This window comes from Ammodytes marinus (assembly GCF_949987685.1).
Source record: "Ammodytes marinus genome assembly, chromosome: 6".
In the NCBI taxonomy this organism is placed as follows: domain Eukaryota; kingdom Metazoa; phylum Chordata; class Actinopteri; order Uranoscopiformes; family Ammodytidae; genus Ammodytes; species Ammodytes marinus.
In genome coordinates this window covers 19,879,717-19,897,124 of record NC_137235.1, presented here as the reverse complement: position 1 = coordinate 19,897,124, position 17,408 = coordinate 19,879,717, and the positions used below count along the sequence as shown (strand labels likewise).

Below are 17,408 nucleotides of genomic sequence, written 5' to 3'. Positions count from 1 at the left end.
TTGTTTTCTGTTTTTGTCTGTTATAAGCCTAGTCCAAACAATCTTAAATAGGCCTATTTTTTTTCTATCAGGCCAGTTCTATAAATATAGGCTTAAAGGTGAAGTAAGCGATTTATTTATGTTAATATAAGTGTTAAATCGCTCTGTATTCTTACAGTGATCACTTACATAGTGTGCGAGTTTCAGAAAGCCGATCTCTCAGTCACCCGCTCTGCATGTAATCGGCAAATAAACTTTTCGGATCAGAAGAGAGAACGCTACTTCTATATATAATAATTTGTGCGTTATTAATAATTACCGAACGTACACAGAGTCAATACAAGTTTCCACATCAGTGCCATAATTTTGTTTTGCGAAATTGCGGCTTTTAATTTTTTTCGAACAGAGTTCGATTTTTCTAGGACTTCGCTTCCAATAGTGAGACGCGTTAAAATTCACATTCCAAAATATTCGCTTTTTTGTGCTGTTTATTCGCGTCGTGCCCAGTGTGCAACTGCCTTAAATCTGTTAAACATTTGCAGGAGGCTTTGGCATCCCCTAGGCCTAAACTAGGCCTATATCATTAGCTAATTAAATGTAGGCTAATGTGTCAAAATCTATGAGCTTTCTTAGTTTAGTTTATATTATATAGCTACATTGTTGCATGTTCCAGTTGTTTTACCCAAATTACCACCAACTAAACAATTTAAATTGGAAAATATCTAAGCCTATTAATCCAGCATAGGAGTAGCCTAATTCTGGCACTGGCCCTTCTTGTCATTTGTAAGCAACAACAGGGTACAGAGGGAAGTAGCCTATGTGTTGGGTTGCTAGCAGTGCAACAACGAATTGTTGCCTTTGGATGGTCTGGCAGGTGGCCAGCCACTATATATCAGTCTAAATATCTTATCATTTAACCATTCCTGGATACATCAAAACACTATCACTGTTACACATGTCTACATGTTGACCACTTGGACCATAATAATGGCTGAGTGGCATGTAGTTTAAAATGTAATATGTCGATTTACTGTATAATGTCAGGGGGTGAGATAGCTCTATTATTATTAGGCAGTAGGTCAGGTTGCTGAAAAAATATCGCATGTGTTTTAATATATGCAGGTTAACGATGACTTATTTTTATGTTGTGTTTGGTGCATATCCAGTGTCATAGTGACAGTATAACTATTGACTGACTTTTTCAATATGCAGGCCATTAGTTTGAAAAGTGTTTGACCGGATGTGAAATTGCCTTCTGCCGTCTGGCTGCACACTGGTCTTTTCTGGATACCGCTACAAGTAAACGTCCAAATTGCTGATGAAGAAAATGTGTGGTGATGTGTTTTAAAGCGGTGTCCCGTGGTGAAGCCACCCCTCTCCCTCACACATAGGCCTACAAATGTGACGGTTGTGGTCTACAAAGTTATGAAAACTAAACGAGTCCTTGAGTGGGAGGAGAAGGAAGCTCTCTGCTTCCCCCGCTTCTACTTCTTGTAGCCTTCTTGTAAAAGCAGCTTGCAAAGGCATCGGAAAATTCGAGCGGTTAACAGCAGCCCCTGCCCCCCTCTCCACCCTCTGCCGGGCCCGCTGAAATACGACGCTGCGCAGTAGGCTACTTGGTGGAAACATCGGCTGACACACAACCACAGCTCAGGAAACATCAGTTTAGTGCTGCACAGCCCCCCTACATCTGTCTAAGCCCTCTTTTTGTACACTCTCTCTCTCACACACACACACACATAGGCCTACACACACACACAGGCGCTTCCGTAAAATAGTGATGCCTTTTGAGCATGCAGTGTAGAAACATTTTACACATGGATGAGGCTCAAGTGCTGACTCAGCTTGAAGGGTGTTGCTCACATGTGTTTGGTTTGGATTAACAGTGCCCTTTTGATGCAGGCCGATAGCCTACTGTAGTCCTATCCATATTGTAGTCACAAACTCACAGACCTACCAACTACACATGCATTACAATCAGCCATAATGGGGGGGGGGGACCGGGGGGTAGGAAAGTGAGCTGAATCCCATGCAAGTCTGGTGAAGCAAGGCCACCACACAAGGGAAGATATAGGCCTATCTATGTGTCTGCCGATGTCTTGTTTGCCTGCAGCATGACAAAGGTTATGTAACAAAATATTAAAGGGATAGTTCAGTATTTTTGAAGTCTGTTTGTATGAGAAGCTTATACATAGTTAGGCTGTTACCTTATGGAGATGGCGGCCAGTACAGTAATTTAAAAGTTTGGGGGAGACGTCACTAACAAAATACAGCATTGTTCTGTTGCAGAGGGGGCCAGTCAAAATAAGTTTTATCGCCACGTAGGCCTATATAACCAAACCTTTTTTATTTATGGTACATCCCATTGAGACCGGAGACTCTTTTTCAAGGGAGACCTGTTCCCATTCCCGTGTTACCATTCACACACACATTCATACACCGATAGCAGGCTAACTATTGACATTCACACGAGGCAAGGTGGGTGAAGTGTCTTGCCCAAGGACACAACAACCATGACACAGGTGGCAGGGCAGGAATCGAACCGCCAACGCTTTGATCATTGGCCGACCCGCTCTACCACCTGAGGCAAAGTAAATGCTTACCTAAAAAAACTAAAGGCTAAACTTAATGTAGGATTTTTTCATTGCTGATTTGCGGACTGATACGTCGCACTGCCCCGGCGGACAGTTTTTTTTGCACTTTTTTAAGCATTGTTCGGCCATGTAGGCTATTATGCCAACTCCTGTCGGTTCAGTGCGCAAATCAGCAGTGAAAACATCCTAAATTTAGTGTATAGGCCTACAATTGAACGGATAATTATTTTTTAGGTTAGCATTTAAATATGGGAAAAAAAAATCTTGTGGCCCTCTCTGAAACAGTTGCTTCAATGCTGTTACAGCAACATCTCCCCCAAACTCCTTAAAATGACTAATCAGCGTCATCGTTCAATGACCCCTGACCCTCTAACGACATGTGAATAGCATCCGCTGCTAAGTCAGATGAGCCAGACATCTCAATGAGCATAGTCAACACAGTGAATGCACCCACAAACGAGTAGCCCTGCTGTAATGGTATGCAACCCCCATCCGCGCTGGGCTGTCGTGTCAAGTCAAGCCAAGCCGAGCTGAGCCGAGCCAGCACATGTATATGGAAAAACACCATAACTAGGCTTAAGTTCCTCATACAACCCCACTTCAAAAATAAATGGTAAAGATCTTCTGTCGGTGAAACGTCCAACGTCCGTTCTGTCCAAGTATAAAATAAATATCCTACTTTCCCTGCTAGGCAAAACACGTTCTTCAATGAATACGAGTGACAGGTGAGATCAGCCTGTATCTGTGATGACAGCACTATTTATAATGTGACTCCTCCTGAGTCCCACACATCCTGACTGAAAACGGGGAGAATGATGTAAACGCATTTCGAAACAGTCACTTTTAATTAAGGTAGGGGTTGCTCTGCTGGCCTTGTTGACACATGTGATTTATTGTGGGTCGGCTCAGCAAAATGTTACGCTCATAATTCTGGAGTGAAGATGCTGACAAACAGCATTTGGCGCACCCCTACGCACTCTGCTCCCTCCCCCCGATATATGGGACTCATGCCGTGCTGCAAACCCTCCAAAAAAAATGGCATTTAAATTCAGATTTTCTACTTTATCACCCAAATCTGGGTCACCAACGTAATCAATAAATCACTCAATCAAACAATCAATCAGAATATGGGATGTATTTCTGCCTTATTGATGAGTAGAAGTAATTCACAGTTTATTAAATTAATAAAATATGCAACAGAAATAGAATATCCCGGCACATTTGACTAGTTGTTCACGTTTCTCTATAACCTTAGAGAACCACAAGATGAATGAATTACAAAAAAAAATCCTTGCTTTTTTAATCTCTGTGTGTAAGTGTTTGTATATTATGAAGAAAGAGGAAATTAATCTGTCATTTAAAGGGGGTGTCTTAAACAAAGTTTCAACATTAACTGCATGTCTCTCCTGTGTTGCTCCTGCAGGCAGGCCCGGATTGATCAGTCTTAAAATCAGATTAAAGGTTTTCCATTTGTGCTCTTGTAAATGGTCTACTATTGTCTGCAGCACATTAAATGGGCATTATAATTAAAAGAGTCCAATTCCAAATGAAACAATCTACATAGCGGCACTCCAAAAAACTTTCCCCTCTGTCACAGTAATACAGCAAGTACCACATAGGCCTCAGGAAGCAACAAGAATTATTGTTACTGAAGGGCAACGCTTACTGAAAATAATTGCTCTCATCATTCAATTTAAATGTGTATAAAATGACTGATTTGGCGAGTGAGTGCAATACACATATACTATTGAGTGATTATGTCATAGTTGCAGATACAGGACTTTTTCAATAGTTGACAACAAATGTTTTGAATTTACTGATCAAATTCCGTGCAGAATTGAGCACTGAGGCTGAACTGAAGATAAAAAAAGGGAAGTAAACAAGTTAGACAAAGGGACAAAAAGGGGAAAACCTGAGTAGCCGTGAGGTCTTTGACATCATCATAAACGTCCTATATACTGTATGTCTTTCGGCTGGATAAGACATGCCTCATAATGCCTTTAAGAAACCTTGATAAGAGATGTCTTAAGACATGTCCTAAGATACCTCAAGCCATGATGATAGCTGAGCAAGCAATCAAACAATGTTTCCCTTCATATCCCTTTGACCAATAACACAAGGATAAGCTCTTTAAAACACCAGGCCTGTATTTCACTTTGGACTGTCTGTGTTTATCTTCACTTACTAACCCTGAGGCTCACAGGCCATGGGACAGTGATGGGCTTTCATGTGAGTGGTATCCCAGAACCAAGTAGCTCTGACCTAATAATGACCCAACTGTTTCAATGAGGTCTGTGTTGATTAGAAAGGAGATTAGAGCCTGATCACATTTGAACGGCTGTGTCTCATCAACAATACCAAACACAGGCCTGCTGCGTCTGCCCCACATAGAGTAGGCCTACTACTGTATTCCAATAGGTGAAATTTTTATTTTTCAGTTAACGCTGTGTCTACATCAAATGAGCTTGATCCAAATATTTGATCTGGATCTTGCTCGCAAAGACCAGGGTGGCGAGGATGGCTAATTGAATGCTTCAATTCAGTCCCCTTCAGCTGTAACAGAAAAGTGATCTCAAAGCCCTGTTCCATACTGGATCTTCCTCTCATAGGATCCAAGTCATTTTCAGTTTAACAAGCCTCTGGGGTCTATGCTAAGCCTACATTGGGATCAAACTGATTTCAGCTCAGGGCTTAGGGGCTTTCTCTGCCACGAGCAGGAAAATCACTGACCCACATTAGCTTTATTTATTGGGGCACATGGAGCCTTTCAAAGCAGTGGACTGTGTGAAGACAGGAATGTGGCCTTGACACAGACATTGAAGGGACACCTACTGGTGGACTGTGGTCATTGCTCTCTGCGTTTGTTCACATGAACATGTCCATTCACTAAACAGTTCTGCACATTCATTCACCCTGACCATTTGTTAGACACTTTTTTTTAAATTGTGTAATTATGGTCCCCCTCCTCCATCATTATCATCATCACGGCCAACATGATTCTAAAATGTTGGGTGTTTGATTATATTGGAGTCACAAATCAGAGGTCTTAACTCAATCTGACAAATGGAATAACTTTATTAAGATTTTTTTAAATTCATTTGAGTTAATCTATTGTATTATGAAAGTTGGTTGTTATTAATATTTTTATTTTCTAAATGTATGATCGTCACAGCCATAGGAAGGCTTTTATAGCGCCTGCCTGAAGTATTCTGAGGCGGGGTCCTCAACGGGTCCTTCAGGCGCCTCGGACAGCTGCTTAGTTCTCTCCTCTGATTGGTCGCCTACCGTCTCGTTCATTTGACAAGCAAAATAGTGTCAGGCTCGGTTTTGTCCTAAGAAAATAAAATCCCGTACGTTGTCTCAACCTGTACACCTCAAAGATGGCTGAGGTGGAGCGATCCGAAAGATCCGATGGGAAGATTGTGAAGATGGAGATGGACTACAGTTCAACTGTAGACCAGCGTCTCCCGGAATGCGAGAAAATGGCCAAAGTAAGCGGGGTGTGAAAGAGGCCAGCGCCGGCTGAGTCATGGTGCATCAGTGCGTTAGCATCAGAGCTAGCGTCGACTTGCTTTAGCACCACACGAACACGTCATGTAAACAATATATTAAGCTTAAATAACTGATTAATGTTAATATGTTGTTGTTTTTTAACTTATACCCCTTTCTTGTATCCCTTTATGCTCACTTAATACTTGTATTGAGCTAGCTAGCTTGCTAGTAGTCTTAGCAGCATAGTCATTGGCAACACTTTTAGCTAACTTGCTAGCCAGGCAAACAAAGTGCATTTTAAAAAATGTGTTAATTCGCATAAAAAGCTTCTATTGTGTCGTTTATCAAAGTAACGTTATTTCATCTATTTATTTGTAGAGGACGGCACACATTGATCAACGTCTCTGTCAAAGTGTCAGTGTTAGCCAGCTAGATGTGTTATTTAGACTGTAGTCCTTTGGTGGGATTTTTTCAAACATATAAAGTGATGCTTATATACAGCACAGCAATACAACAATTTCAATACAGAGCCACAAGGAACAACAAAACATTGGCACATTAATACATACAATACAGGCAACAACAAGTTGGCATGCAGAGAGGAATACAACAGTTAACACAAAAAAATACAACAATATTTATGTTTGCCTTGATCAATTGATAGCAAATGCAGCTTTGGGTTAGTCATTAGTGTAACTAATGCCAAATATGTGTGTTTTCCTGCTGCAGGAGGGCAAGCTTCAGGAGGCCATTGAGAGCTTGTTGTCATTGGAGAAGCAAACCAGAACGGTGAGAGGATGTGTTGTTTTTTCTAATTGTATTTCCTTTGGCTGTGGAAAGGTCCCTGTCTGGGGAAGTTGACTCCAAAATGTGAATGTCGAAGGTGTCCAAATCAGAGCAGATCTTAAAGGCAGACTATGCAACATTTTAATGAAAAAAAAAAAAAATGTGCAGGTAAACACACCACCAAACAACATTTTAGTGAGGTAGAAGTGGCTCTATAATTTCATTTTAAATGAAAATGTTGCATAGTCAACCTTTTATGCCACGTTTCCACGGAGCGGTTCGGTCTGGTTATTTTGACTTTCTATTTGCTAAAAGTTGGGTAGGGTACGGATATAGGCGAGCCTAATCGCTCTAATCCGCTCCCATTTTCGGTACTCCTCCGTTTGGATACCAGCTGCCGAAAAGGTGGAGCTACACATTGCCGTCCGTTGATTGGTCGAAAGAATAATTTCCACCGTGTGTAGTCACCTCGGCAAGAGTGAAGAGAGTCTTGTGTTTTGGCGAAAAATGTGACGTGCAGTACTGTTTATTGTGTGGTGTTTTTCCTCGTCATTAAATTAATCAGTGGGCTACACTGTCCCACTGCTACAATGTCACGTAGCTGCCGCAGCCAGAGCCGCTCACTGTCTCTGTTGGGCTTGCACCGAGCCGTCTCTTCGCATTTACCGGCGTAATACATTCACAACACGAGGGGAATAAATAAAGAAGCGGCAGGTTTGACCAAGCAGAAACGAGAGACCGCTGGCTTGACCACAGTTGTTCCACAGCCCAATAGTTTGACCCATATTCTGGCGGCGGCTATCGCAGCACAGCCTAAACCCCGCCCTACCAGTAAGGGTAGGGTCGGCGGTGGAAACACCACCGAGATTCTTAAAGGCGAGCTGTCCCGCTCTGAGCCGCTCCGACCCGCTCTACTCGGCGGAAACGAGGCATGGTATTGTGGTATCACCTGGAACAGGTCTAAGCAGTGAGTGTAAATGATCTTAAATTGGAAAAATTAGGTATTACAGCGAGTCACCCAGAGCAGCAACAGTTAGATAGATTTTTTTTTTTTGCATTTTTAAAAACCTATAATTCTTCTTTTCTGTCATGAAAAAAACCGAGAAATTAACCAACATGCCCGGATAAAAACAAAACATTTTCTTGGAACCCTGAAGGGATGCATTTGAAGAAAGTCGAATTTCCCTGGATAAGTTTGAGGAGTAGTGGTATTAGTGTGAATTAAATAAGTAACAAATGTACTGAGATATGTGTATGTGTATGTTTTTGTCCTTGTTCTTGTTTCACATATCTGCCCATCAACCCCCTTGCTCAGGCATCAGACATGCTGTCCACCTCCAGAATCCTGGTGGCCGTGGTACAAATGTGTTATGAAGCCAAGGACTGGGATGCCCTGAATGAAAACATCATGTTGCTCACCAAAAGGAGGAGTCAGCTGAAACAGGTCAGATACTGCTGTTTTTACTAGATGCTTCCTTCATCTACATTTACTATACAGGTCCTTTGACCAAACATTGTTTCCTCAAGACCATTCTTTGTCAAACTCTAAATAAAGGAACCTTAATCTATTTGTTCTTCTCCCTCTGTCTTAACAGGCTGTTGCCAAGATGGTGCAAGAATGTTACAAGTATGTGGATGCTGTGACCGATCTGCCGATCAAGCTCAGACTCATTGACACACTTCGCACTGTGACTGCTGGCAAGGTGTGTGTGTTGTGTGCGTGTTTAAAACAGCTGTGTACTATAGACAGAAATTAAGTTCCTCTCAAGACATAAGCGTTCTCCTCTCTAATACATTTAACATCTCCTCCTCCAAGATCTATGTAGAGATTGAGCGTGCCAGGCTGTCAAAGACCTTGGCGTGTATCAAGGAGCAGAGCGGAGAGGTCAAAGAGGCAGCAGCTATTCTTCAGGAGCTGCAGGTAAGAGACCAATGAGATGAAGAACAATGGGATGCATCTATGTCGTCTGTGTTTAGAATCAAGATTATATAGCCATGCTGATACTATTGTCACCACAGTTATATAAGAGTACATTATTGTAGTAATAAACTACATGATTATAGTTGTAGTAATATGCAAACTACATAAAACAAGTTTTGTGTTCTGCAGTTTACAATGTGCTCATAATATTTTTTTTTACTGCTCAGGTGGAGACGTATGGCTCCATGGAGAAAAAGGAGAAGGTGGAGTTTATCTTGGAACAGATGAGGCTTTGCATTGCAGTCAAAGATTATATCCGCACGCAGATCATCAGCAAAAAGATAAACACCAAATTCTTCCAAGAGGAGGGCTCCGAGGTAATTGAGCATTAATAAAATACTGCGGTGTTTATCACAGGTTGGTGTTACGAACACTGATGACGAACAAGCATTTGTTGACTGTTCCCACGAGGTCTTAAAAGCATTAAAAAAGCACTGAATTTAATATTCTCAAAATAAGGCTTAAGAAGTATTGAATTTTAATGACAAAGTATTGAACCTATTTACAAAGGTCTTACATTTTTTGATTACCCTTTTGTAGGATAAAATATTTTGAAGAGGGGTCGTAAAGTGACAAATAAGCACTTTTGATTTTGTTTGTACGAGTATACACACTTCACAAAACTTGTTACAGTATATCAATGTTAGTATATTAATGTGAGTAAAACTAAAGAGTAAGAGTACCTTTTTTTTTTTTAAATGTGTCAGAATTTCCATTATATCCTCCCCACTTCTGCCAGTATGGCTTTGACTTTGGCATCGCATTTCATTTTAAGTGGCGTCAGAAAGGTATTAAAGTCTTACATTTCACTTGGAGATTCCATGGGGGGATACCTTGGTCCACTTTCCTAACTCAGTTTGTGAAATCTGTAGTCACTTTTGGCGAACCTGAACTGTTGCATTATGCTGTAATGTTCTCTTTTTGTGTGATAAACCACTCAGGAGTTGAAGCTGAAATACTACAACCTAATGATCCAAGTGGACCAGCACGAGGGCTCCTACCTGTCCATCTGCAAACACTACCGGGCCATCTATGACACCCCCTGCATCCTGGAGGACAGCAGCAAGTGGCAACAGGTACATGGCTCACAGTGTATTTTCAACACATCACTGAGTGAATAATACACTTAAAGTACATAGGCATTTTAACTGCCAAATAGTGCTCTTTTAAATCAATGACTGGATAAAATACTTTGGACAATGTCGCACTGTAACAGATTTATTAAACATTTAAAACGTCTACCTTTTTCCTTTGGTTGAAGAAAAATTATAATTTTTAAGGTATTCTTTCTATTGTTTCCAATTCACTGCTGAAATTCCCTTGTTTGATCATTGTTTACAGTAAAATGTAATGCAGTAACAATAGGGAGTGTGCTTCCATATTTTCTGTTTTCCTGCACTTTTGCTGGAACACATTACAATGGCTGAAGAATATACTGCATGTTTGGAAATACTGTATTCTGTTCTTGTACTAACACGGTCGAAGACTTGATGACTAAACGCTGTTCTTTATGAGGGAGATGTTAGCCCTGAGTATTGGTTCTGAAATCTTGACTTTTGCACACGGGCCATGAGGGTTTTTCATCAGGGCACATGATCGATGCTCTTTTTACTTCACATTCTTTGGAGTGTTGCTCCACTTAAAGCCATTAATGCATTTGTATTTCAGGCCCTGAAGAGTGTGGTGCTCTACGTGATTCTGGCTCCTTACGACAACGAGCAGTCAGACCTTGTGCACAGAATTAACGAGGACAAGAAACTGGAAGAAATTCCCAAATACAAGTAAGATATACTTGGTGCATCTCTGCCTGTTGGCTTCACCATGAATGAGACATGGGTCCACTTTCTTATATGCAATTACAGCAATCTTTATGTGAAAGCATTGTTTGCTGCTATGAACGGGCAGAGGGGTGATACTGGGGAAAAAGTCAAACTCGCATCTTTGAAAATTAAAAGCTGGCGGAATCAACAATCAACTATACAATATCCCAGTGAGTTGGTGCCGGCGTCTGTTGAAATGTGAGAAATGAATTTTCTGACTCGCAAAAACAGAATATGTAGATAAAGTTAGAAAACCGTTTCCTAGAATCTGCGCTTACTCTGTTGCCCAATGGCACAGTACCATTTTAGCAGTGTTTTTCTTTTAATGTTTTTGTCTTTTTCATGGCAGAGCAAAGATCATTGATGCTCTCATGTACAGACACATTCTGTGTACCCACTCTACTGTGAGGTGTGAATGCAGTGGTAACTTGTATCATACTTCTCCTCTGTTCCCAGGGACCTGCTGAAACAGTTCACCACCATGGAGCTGATGCGCTGGGCGGCTCTAGTGGAGGACTACGGCAAGGAGCTGAGGGAAGGCTCCACCGACAGCCCCGCTACAGACGTCTTCACTTATTCAGAGGATGCAGAGAAGAGGTGGAAGGACCTGAAGAATAGAGTGGTGGAGCATGTAAGTCCCACACAAACAAAATATTCAATGGCTATGAGCTGGGCCAGTAATTTTTTTCTTTTTCTGTGTGGTGTATATACTGTATATATGACGATTTAGGCTCATCTGTTCAGATTTTTTTGTTCAAAAGGGTTGATTTGGTTAAAGCCGACCGAGTTAAACATCATCAACCCTGATGGATTCAAGTTGAAGTTCTATTTCTAAATAATGTATTTAAAAAATTGGTAATGGAAGGTTGGATTTCATTATGTGAATATTTTTTATTTCAAAAGCAAGTGATGATATGACCTGAAAGCTGTCTATGTTCTAACCTTATGTAAAGTATGCAAATATTCCACTGCAGATATGTATATTAATTAAATTATTTCCCCTCTCGTCCCCCCCAGAACATCAGAATAATGGCCAAATATTACACCAGAATCACAATGAAGAGGATGGCTGGACTGCTTGATCTCTCTATTGACGTAAGGAACAGTTTTACTATTTGGCTCATGCAAAAAGCTTGCAGCACAGAAAAAAAACACTTTTGCTGTGATTTGTCAGCCTGTTTGTTTCCATCAACATTGGCATTTGAAGTTTAAGATGTACACAAAGAGATCAGTGCTGATTCAATCTCCTGATTGGGTGAAATTGGGTCATTGACAAATCATTTGTAGTTGGTAATGGCATAAACAAGACCCTGAAAATAATCGTTCTAATTTATTATTTGTTAATTTTGTGGTAAGCCATTGCACTCTCTACATACTCTCCGCAAATGTATGAAATCACTTCAGTTGTAGCAGGTAGAGAATAACTACTGTAGGATCAACTGCAAGTGAATTCCAAAAGATATTGTTAGGAAAATAATCACCGTTTGATGTGCTATATTGAACAGTGTACAAGTATCTGTGGGTTCTTTTTTGTGGGACTTTTTTTTTTGGATGGGGGGTGCTTGTGGTTTAGTGGTAAAAACAATTTATGCATTTGGATAATAAGGAGACTTAATTACCCTGATGAAGAAACATTTCCATTGACACTAACGGGATGTCTGTCTACTCAAATGTCTCACCAGGAATCGGAGGAGTTCCTCTCCAGCCTAGTGGTAAACAAGACCATCTATGCCAAGGTGGACCGGATGGCTGGCATCATCAACTTCCAGAGGCCTAAAGACCCCAATGACCTGCTCAACGACTGGTCGCAGAAACTCAACTCGCTCATGTCTCTGGTCAACAAGACCACGCATCTCATCGCTAAGGAGGAGATGATCCACAACCTGCAGTGAAACAAGAATATAGTGCATTATTTTATGTTTCGGTTCATATTTGTTTGTGTTTTTTTCTTCTTCTGTGGTTAAGTTTTTGAATATACAGTATATTGGCGGATTGTGAAGGCACCCATATTCCAATGGCATGTAATTGGAGAAGCATCTGCAGCACTTAAATGCCACTTCAACTTTGTTAATTTTTCTTTTTTTTACACAATCCAGTAAAACATTGTCAATAAATAAACATATGGGCACCTCCCCTCTTTGCATCCCTCTGTCGGTGTCCTCAAAGACTGGATTTCCCATTGCTGTTTAATTATTCATATACATTAGTTCAGCGTTTATTGCAGTATGGACATAAACCCTTTTAAATGTATACTTAGCAATGTGAACAATAAACTTCTACATTTTGGTTAAAGTTGTATTCAGGTTTTATACAGCCTTTTAAACTGTTGACATACATCCAAATGTCAAATGTGTACACACACACTTAAATACAGCAGTTTTTCCATACTCACAATAATACTATCCACATTTTAATATGCAGCTATTATCACTGTTTGGACATTGTTTGGCCCAGCATACACTTACCCTAACACAACATCATCATATTTATGTTCACTTAGTAATTTGCAGCAGGCTCTTCTTTCTCAAAATGTGATTCAGCTTCACTGATTGTCTTTTCTCGTGGCTCTGTTTTGGTTAATATTAAAACAGTTTTTCCTTTTAATAGGTTTTTTCATGAACCCAATTAGCTACGCCATTTGGGCTTTTTTTCTGCTGTTCATTTACATCAATGTCAGCCACAGTAGCAGTAGTAGTAATTATAATGGCTCTACCAGAAACTCAGCAGTTGTGCTATAAGACAAATTCATATGGGTGATGGCATCCTACATAGAGCTGAATAAACTTGCCGATGGATGAGAATCCCCTGATAACAAAGCAAAGGCATTTTTAAAACGGAATCAGAAAAAAAAATTGGCCCTAGGATGAATTACTTGTGTACTTCTCGTGACAGCGTAAGTCAAACGCTGTAATGTAAAGGTGTATACAGAGCAAAATGTCACTTGTATTTTTTATCTAGGCTATTGTATACAATTATATTACCACCTACTTATTTTAAAAGTATTAAAGTAGGCTATCAAGAGTATTTAGCCCGTATGGAATGTATGGTCAAAGATGAACTAGGTAGTGCTTAAGCAGTGGTGGAGGAAGTATTCAGATCCTATACTAAAGTAAGAGTGCAAATAACAAACTAAAAATACTCTGGAACAAGTGAAAGCCCTGCATTGAAAACGTCACCTAAGTAAAAGTAGGCTATATATAAGTATTATTAGGAAAATGTACTTAATTTATTAAAAAGTCAAAGTGACTGTTTTACTTTATCAGATTATTGTTTCTGATACATTAATGCAGGGGTGGCCAACCAGTCAGAGACAAAGAGCCACATTTTTTACTGTGTTACTGCAAAGAGCCACATCGTACACACGGGTACACACAGTGGCGATTCCAGGAAATTTTGACTGGGGGTGGCCAAGGTGGGCCACAGAGTTAGAGTGGGGTGGCCATCGCACACCTGAATGAATAGCATGTGATGTGCTGTACAACCAATTCAAAGATGATTTATAATCCCAAATGCCCAAATCATGTTAGTATCCATTGTAATGTTTGTCAGAAAACTAAACCCCTGAAGGGGGGTCTGGGGGCATCCCCCCCCCAGAAGATTTTTTTGTGTTTTTAACATGTAATCTAAGCATTCTGGTGCATTCTGGCGAAGATAATAAAGGAAAAAGTCAATATTTATTTCAGCTCAGATGAATAGTAAAATTAGCAAGACAACATAACTTGCTAGCAGCCAGATGCCTAACAACTGCACAGAGGGACGGATGACCACTAGCTTTTGACCAAATATCTTGCTAAAAAAATAAACCTTTATTTATGAAAGTCTGGCCTTGCTAAGAACATGTTACACTCGCTAACTACAAACTTTATTTTTTTTATTCAGATTTCAAAAATCTGCTGGGACACGTGCCTATACACATGCATGGGTGGCACGCATGTCACAAGCACACTTATGCTGTTTTCAAGACCTTTGCTGACCAGAGACCAGTTCTAGTGGCCACAGTCCTACCATTAATTTAGTAATTGAAAATTGAAAACTGATCTCATATCAGTGGATTGGAGTGTTTGTGTGATGAACTTGGCAACTACCTATCAAAAAAAGTTAAGAAAGAAAAAAAATACATATCATCTCTGAACTAGGATACATATCAGGAAAAAAATGTAATTAAAAAAATAAAATGAAAATAAAAAATAACATTTGAACTGGTGGGGGCACTGGGGTGGCCAGTAAGATTTCAGGGGGGGGGGGGGGGCGTTTTTATTTTCGCGGGGAGCTTGCACATGCATGCACAAGCATTATTTATTATAAAAAAAAATAAAAAAAAATAAAAAAAAAAGGGGGCCCCACACTAGGACTTGAAACGGGCCCCCAGATCGTTAAGGCCGCCCCTGTGATAATGACAGGACTGGACTCCTACAGTACTAAAGACGACAGGGCAGTCATTTTCAACAATGAACATTGTGTGCACTGCCTCACACACAAACTCTCAGTTCAACCAAGTCCACAAACAAAAATATAACAATTTAAAATAGCGTTTTTCTCTTACTATGCATGTTGCTTTGTGGGACTTACTTTTAGCATGGAGAGAGCTGAAGTGGCGCCGAAGATTTGAAGCCTTGAAATGCGCAAATGACACCTGGCATATAAGGCAGAATGGCCTGCCATAACGTTCAACAAAAAATATGAACTCTCCCACTCTGTTTCGGAGCGAACTTGACACAAATAGTTTACTCACGGAAAACCTCCCTCCAAGCTGAGCGAGCAGTTTTATGTTGCGTCCGCACCAAACGTTTGCGAACGTTATGTTGCGTTGCGAACAGGCATAGGCCTACACATAGGGCCTACACATTAATAAAATTAAAAATGAAATAATAGACAACAGGTAAAACGAACGTAAGAGCCGAATGAAACGTTTGCGAACATGCACACACATAGGCCCACACAAAAAAAAAAGTATAAAAAAAAAAAAAAAAAAATTATAATCACATAATTTGATATGAACTGAAAAGCCGCACGAAGCTGGGCAAAGAGCCGCATGCGGCTCGCGAGCCGCGGGTTGGCCACCCCTGCATTAATGTAAAGGCAGCTCAGTTTATTGATTGACTGATTGGTAAAAAATGTAATTATTAAAGAGAAAAGCAGCAGATTCTCAAATTGAAAAGAACCATATGTATTAAAAATAACTATTGTGAAAATAGTCAATATTTTATAAAATCTTCATATGTATTGTGTGCAAACATTTTCATTCGTAAAGTAGGCTGTTATCAGATAGATGTAGTGAAGTAAAAAGTTGAATATTTCCCTCTTAATTGTAGTGGAGTAGCACGAAAGGAAAATATTCAAGTAAAGTACAAGTGCCTCAAACTAGGTTACAGTAGCCTACTTGAGGAAATGTTAGCTACTTAGTTACATTACACCCGTTTTTTTTCCAACCTGTACAAAATGACAATATGGACAATTCTTAAATGTGTTGTTACATTTCAATTCCTATTTGTTTCATAGATTCATGTGCTATTTTATAATATTTTACTGTAAATATTATTTCCTTAGTTTTATGGTTGAGAGGAATTAAAATCATCAGCATTTTGAGACACAAGCTTTTAGACAAGGAAGATCCCTACCATCTAAGGCCACACGCAAACACACACTGCCACAAGCATACACACAACACACACAGCAGTCCTCGCAACCTTCAGATCAGTACATCCCACTATGCTTTGCGATGGTCTGACAAGTGGATCCAAGATGGCGTAGAAAGTAAAGCTAGGTAAGTGTTGACTTCCCATTTTCAGCCCGTTCACTTGTCTTTTTAATCGTACATTCACTGACATAAAACCCCTCCTCAAATCATTAGTACAATGAACAATGCTTTGAGTTCATGCACGGTTAACATCATAGTGTCACGTCAATTATATGCGCCTTAACACCGTGGCAAAAACACAGGCCCGAGCCCGTTTTGTTTCGGCGAACCTAGCTAGTTAGCTAGCTAGCGTGCTAACATGGAACAAATCAGCCAGCTATTCTTGTTGTGAGCTCGCCAGTTTGGTGCCAGGAAAGGCCGTGTTTTGGCTAGCGAGCTAACTGTTAGCTACGCATATTTTGTTTTAGTGCCAACACTTTTTATCCTAACGTGCAAACACGAAGGGTAAGTTAACCAACACCGCGGGGACATCTTTTTCCAGGGGCTTGTAGCGCTGCCGTCATCACTCTGACTTGCAACAGTCATGGCAAGTTTTCCAGAAAAACAACAGCCATTACTACCTGCCAAAATACAAAACAAGTAATTGTCTTCGTCTGTGTGTATTTATATTCGTTTTCTTCACACCTCGCTACTAATCGGGCTCGGAGAAATATTCAAGTTTTCTAGCCGTGCTTTTTTGCACACTGCTGCTGACATACTGTCAAGCCAAATAACGTTATGTCAGAATGAAAGCAGTCGATGCTCTTAGTACAGCTATCTTCAGCTACAATGTTAGCTTTTATCTCAGCTGTACTGCAGTCGAAATTGTAGCAGAATCCCTCGACTAGACACTTAAAAACAAGGCGGGTGTCCAACTACTGTGTCCCGCCAAACGAGTTGTTGCCCCTCGCTTGCAGGGATTCTCACATTAGGTGACAGTTATGCCTACTGTTATAAATAGGAGTGTAAAACGCTGCATAGGTGTTGAAGTAACCTCTCTTAATTTGAGTGACTATTGCGTGAAGATCAGTCCCATATTTGGTTTCATCGTTGACACGATTTTTCACTTCCTAGCCACA

The 17,408-nt window shown here is 40.3% G+C and overlaps 2 protein-coding genes across 2 annotated transcripts in view; both read left to right on the top strand.

Moving 5' to 3' along the window:
- Positions 1 to 5,883: 5,883 nt before the first annotated feature.
- psmd12 (proteasome 26S subunit, non-ATPase 12) lies at positions 5,884 to 12,785 on the top strand. The gene is made up of 11 exons (XM_080028959.1): positions 5,884 to 6,064; positions 6,795 to 6,854; positions 8,167 to 8,295; positions 8,447 to 8,554; positions 8,668 to 8,772; positions 9,000 to 9,149; positions 9,774 to 9,908; positions 10,501 to 10,613; positions 11,109 to 11,283; positions 11,670 to 11,747; positions 12,335 to 12,785. The coding sequence occupies exons 1-11, from the start codon at positions 5,954 to 5,956 to the stop codon at positions 12,542 to 12,544; spliced, it is 1,374 nt and encodes a 457-aa protein (XP_079885085.1). The 5' UTR covers positions 5,884 to 5,953; the 3' UTR covers positions 12,545 to 12,785.
- A 3,583-nt stretch (positions 12,786 to 16,368) lies between these two features.
- Positions 16,369 to 17,408, top strand: part of helz (helicase with zinc finger) — a 64,822-nt gene continuing 63,782 nt past the window's right edge. The window contains exon 1 of the mRNA XM_080029493.1: positions 16,369 to 16,416. The gene's annotated coding sequence lies outside the window, so the exon portion shown is untranslated. The remainder of the gene's footprint in view (positions 16,417 to 17,408) is intronic.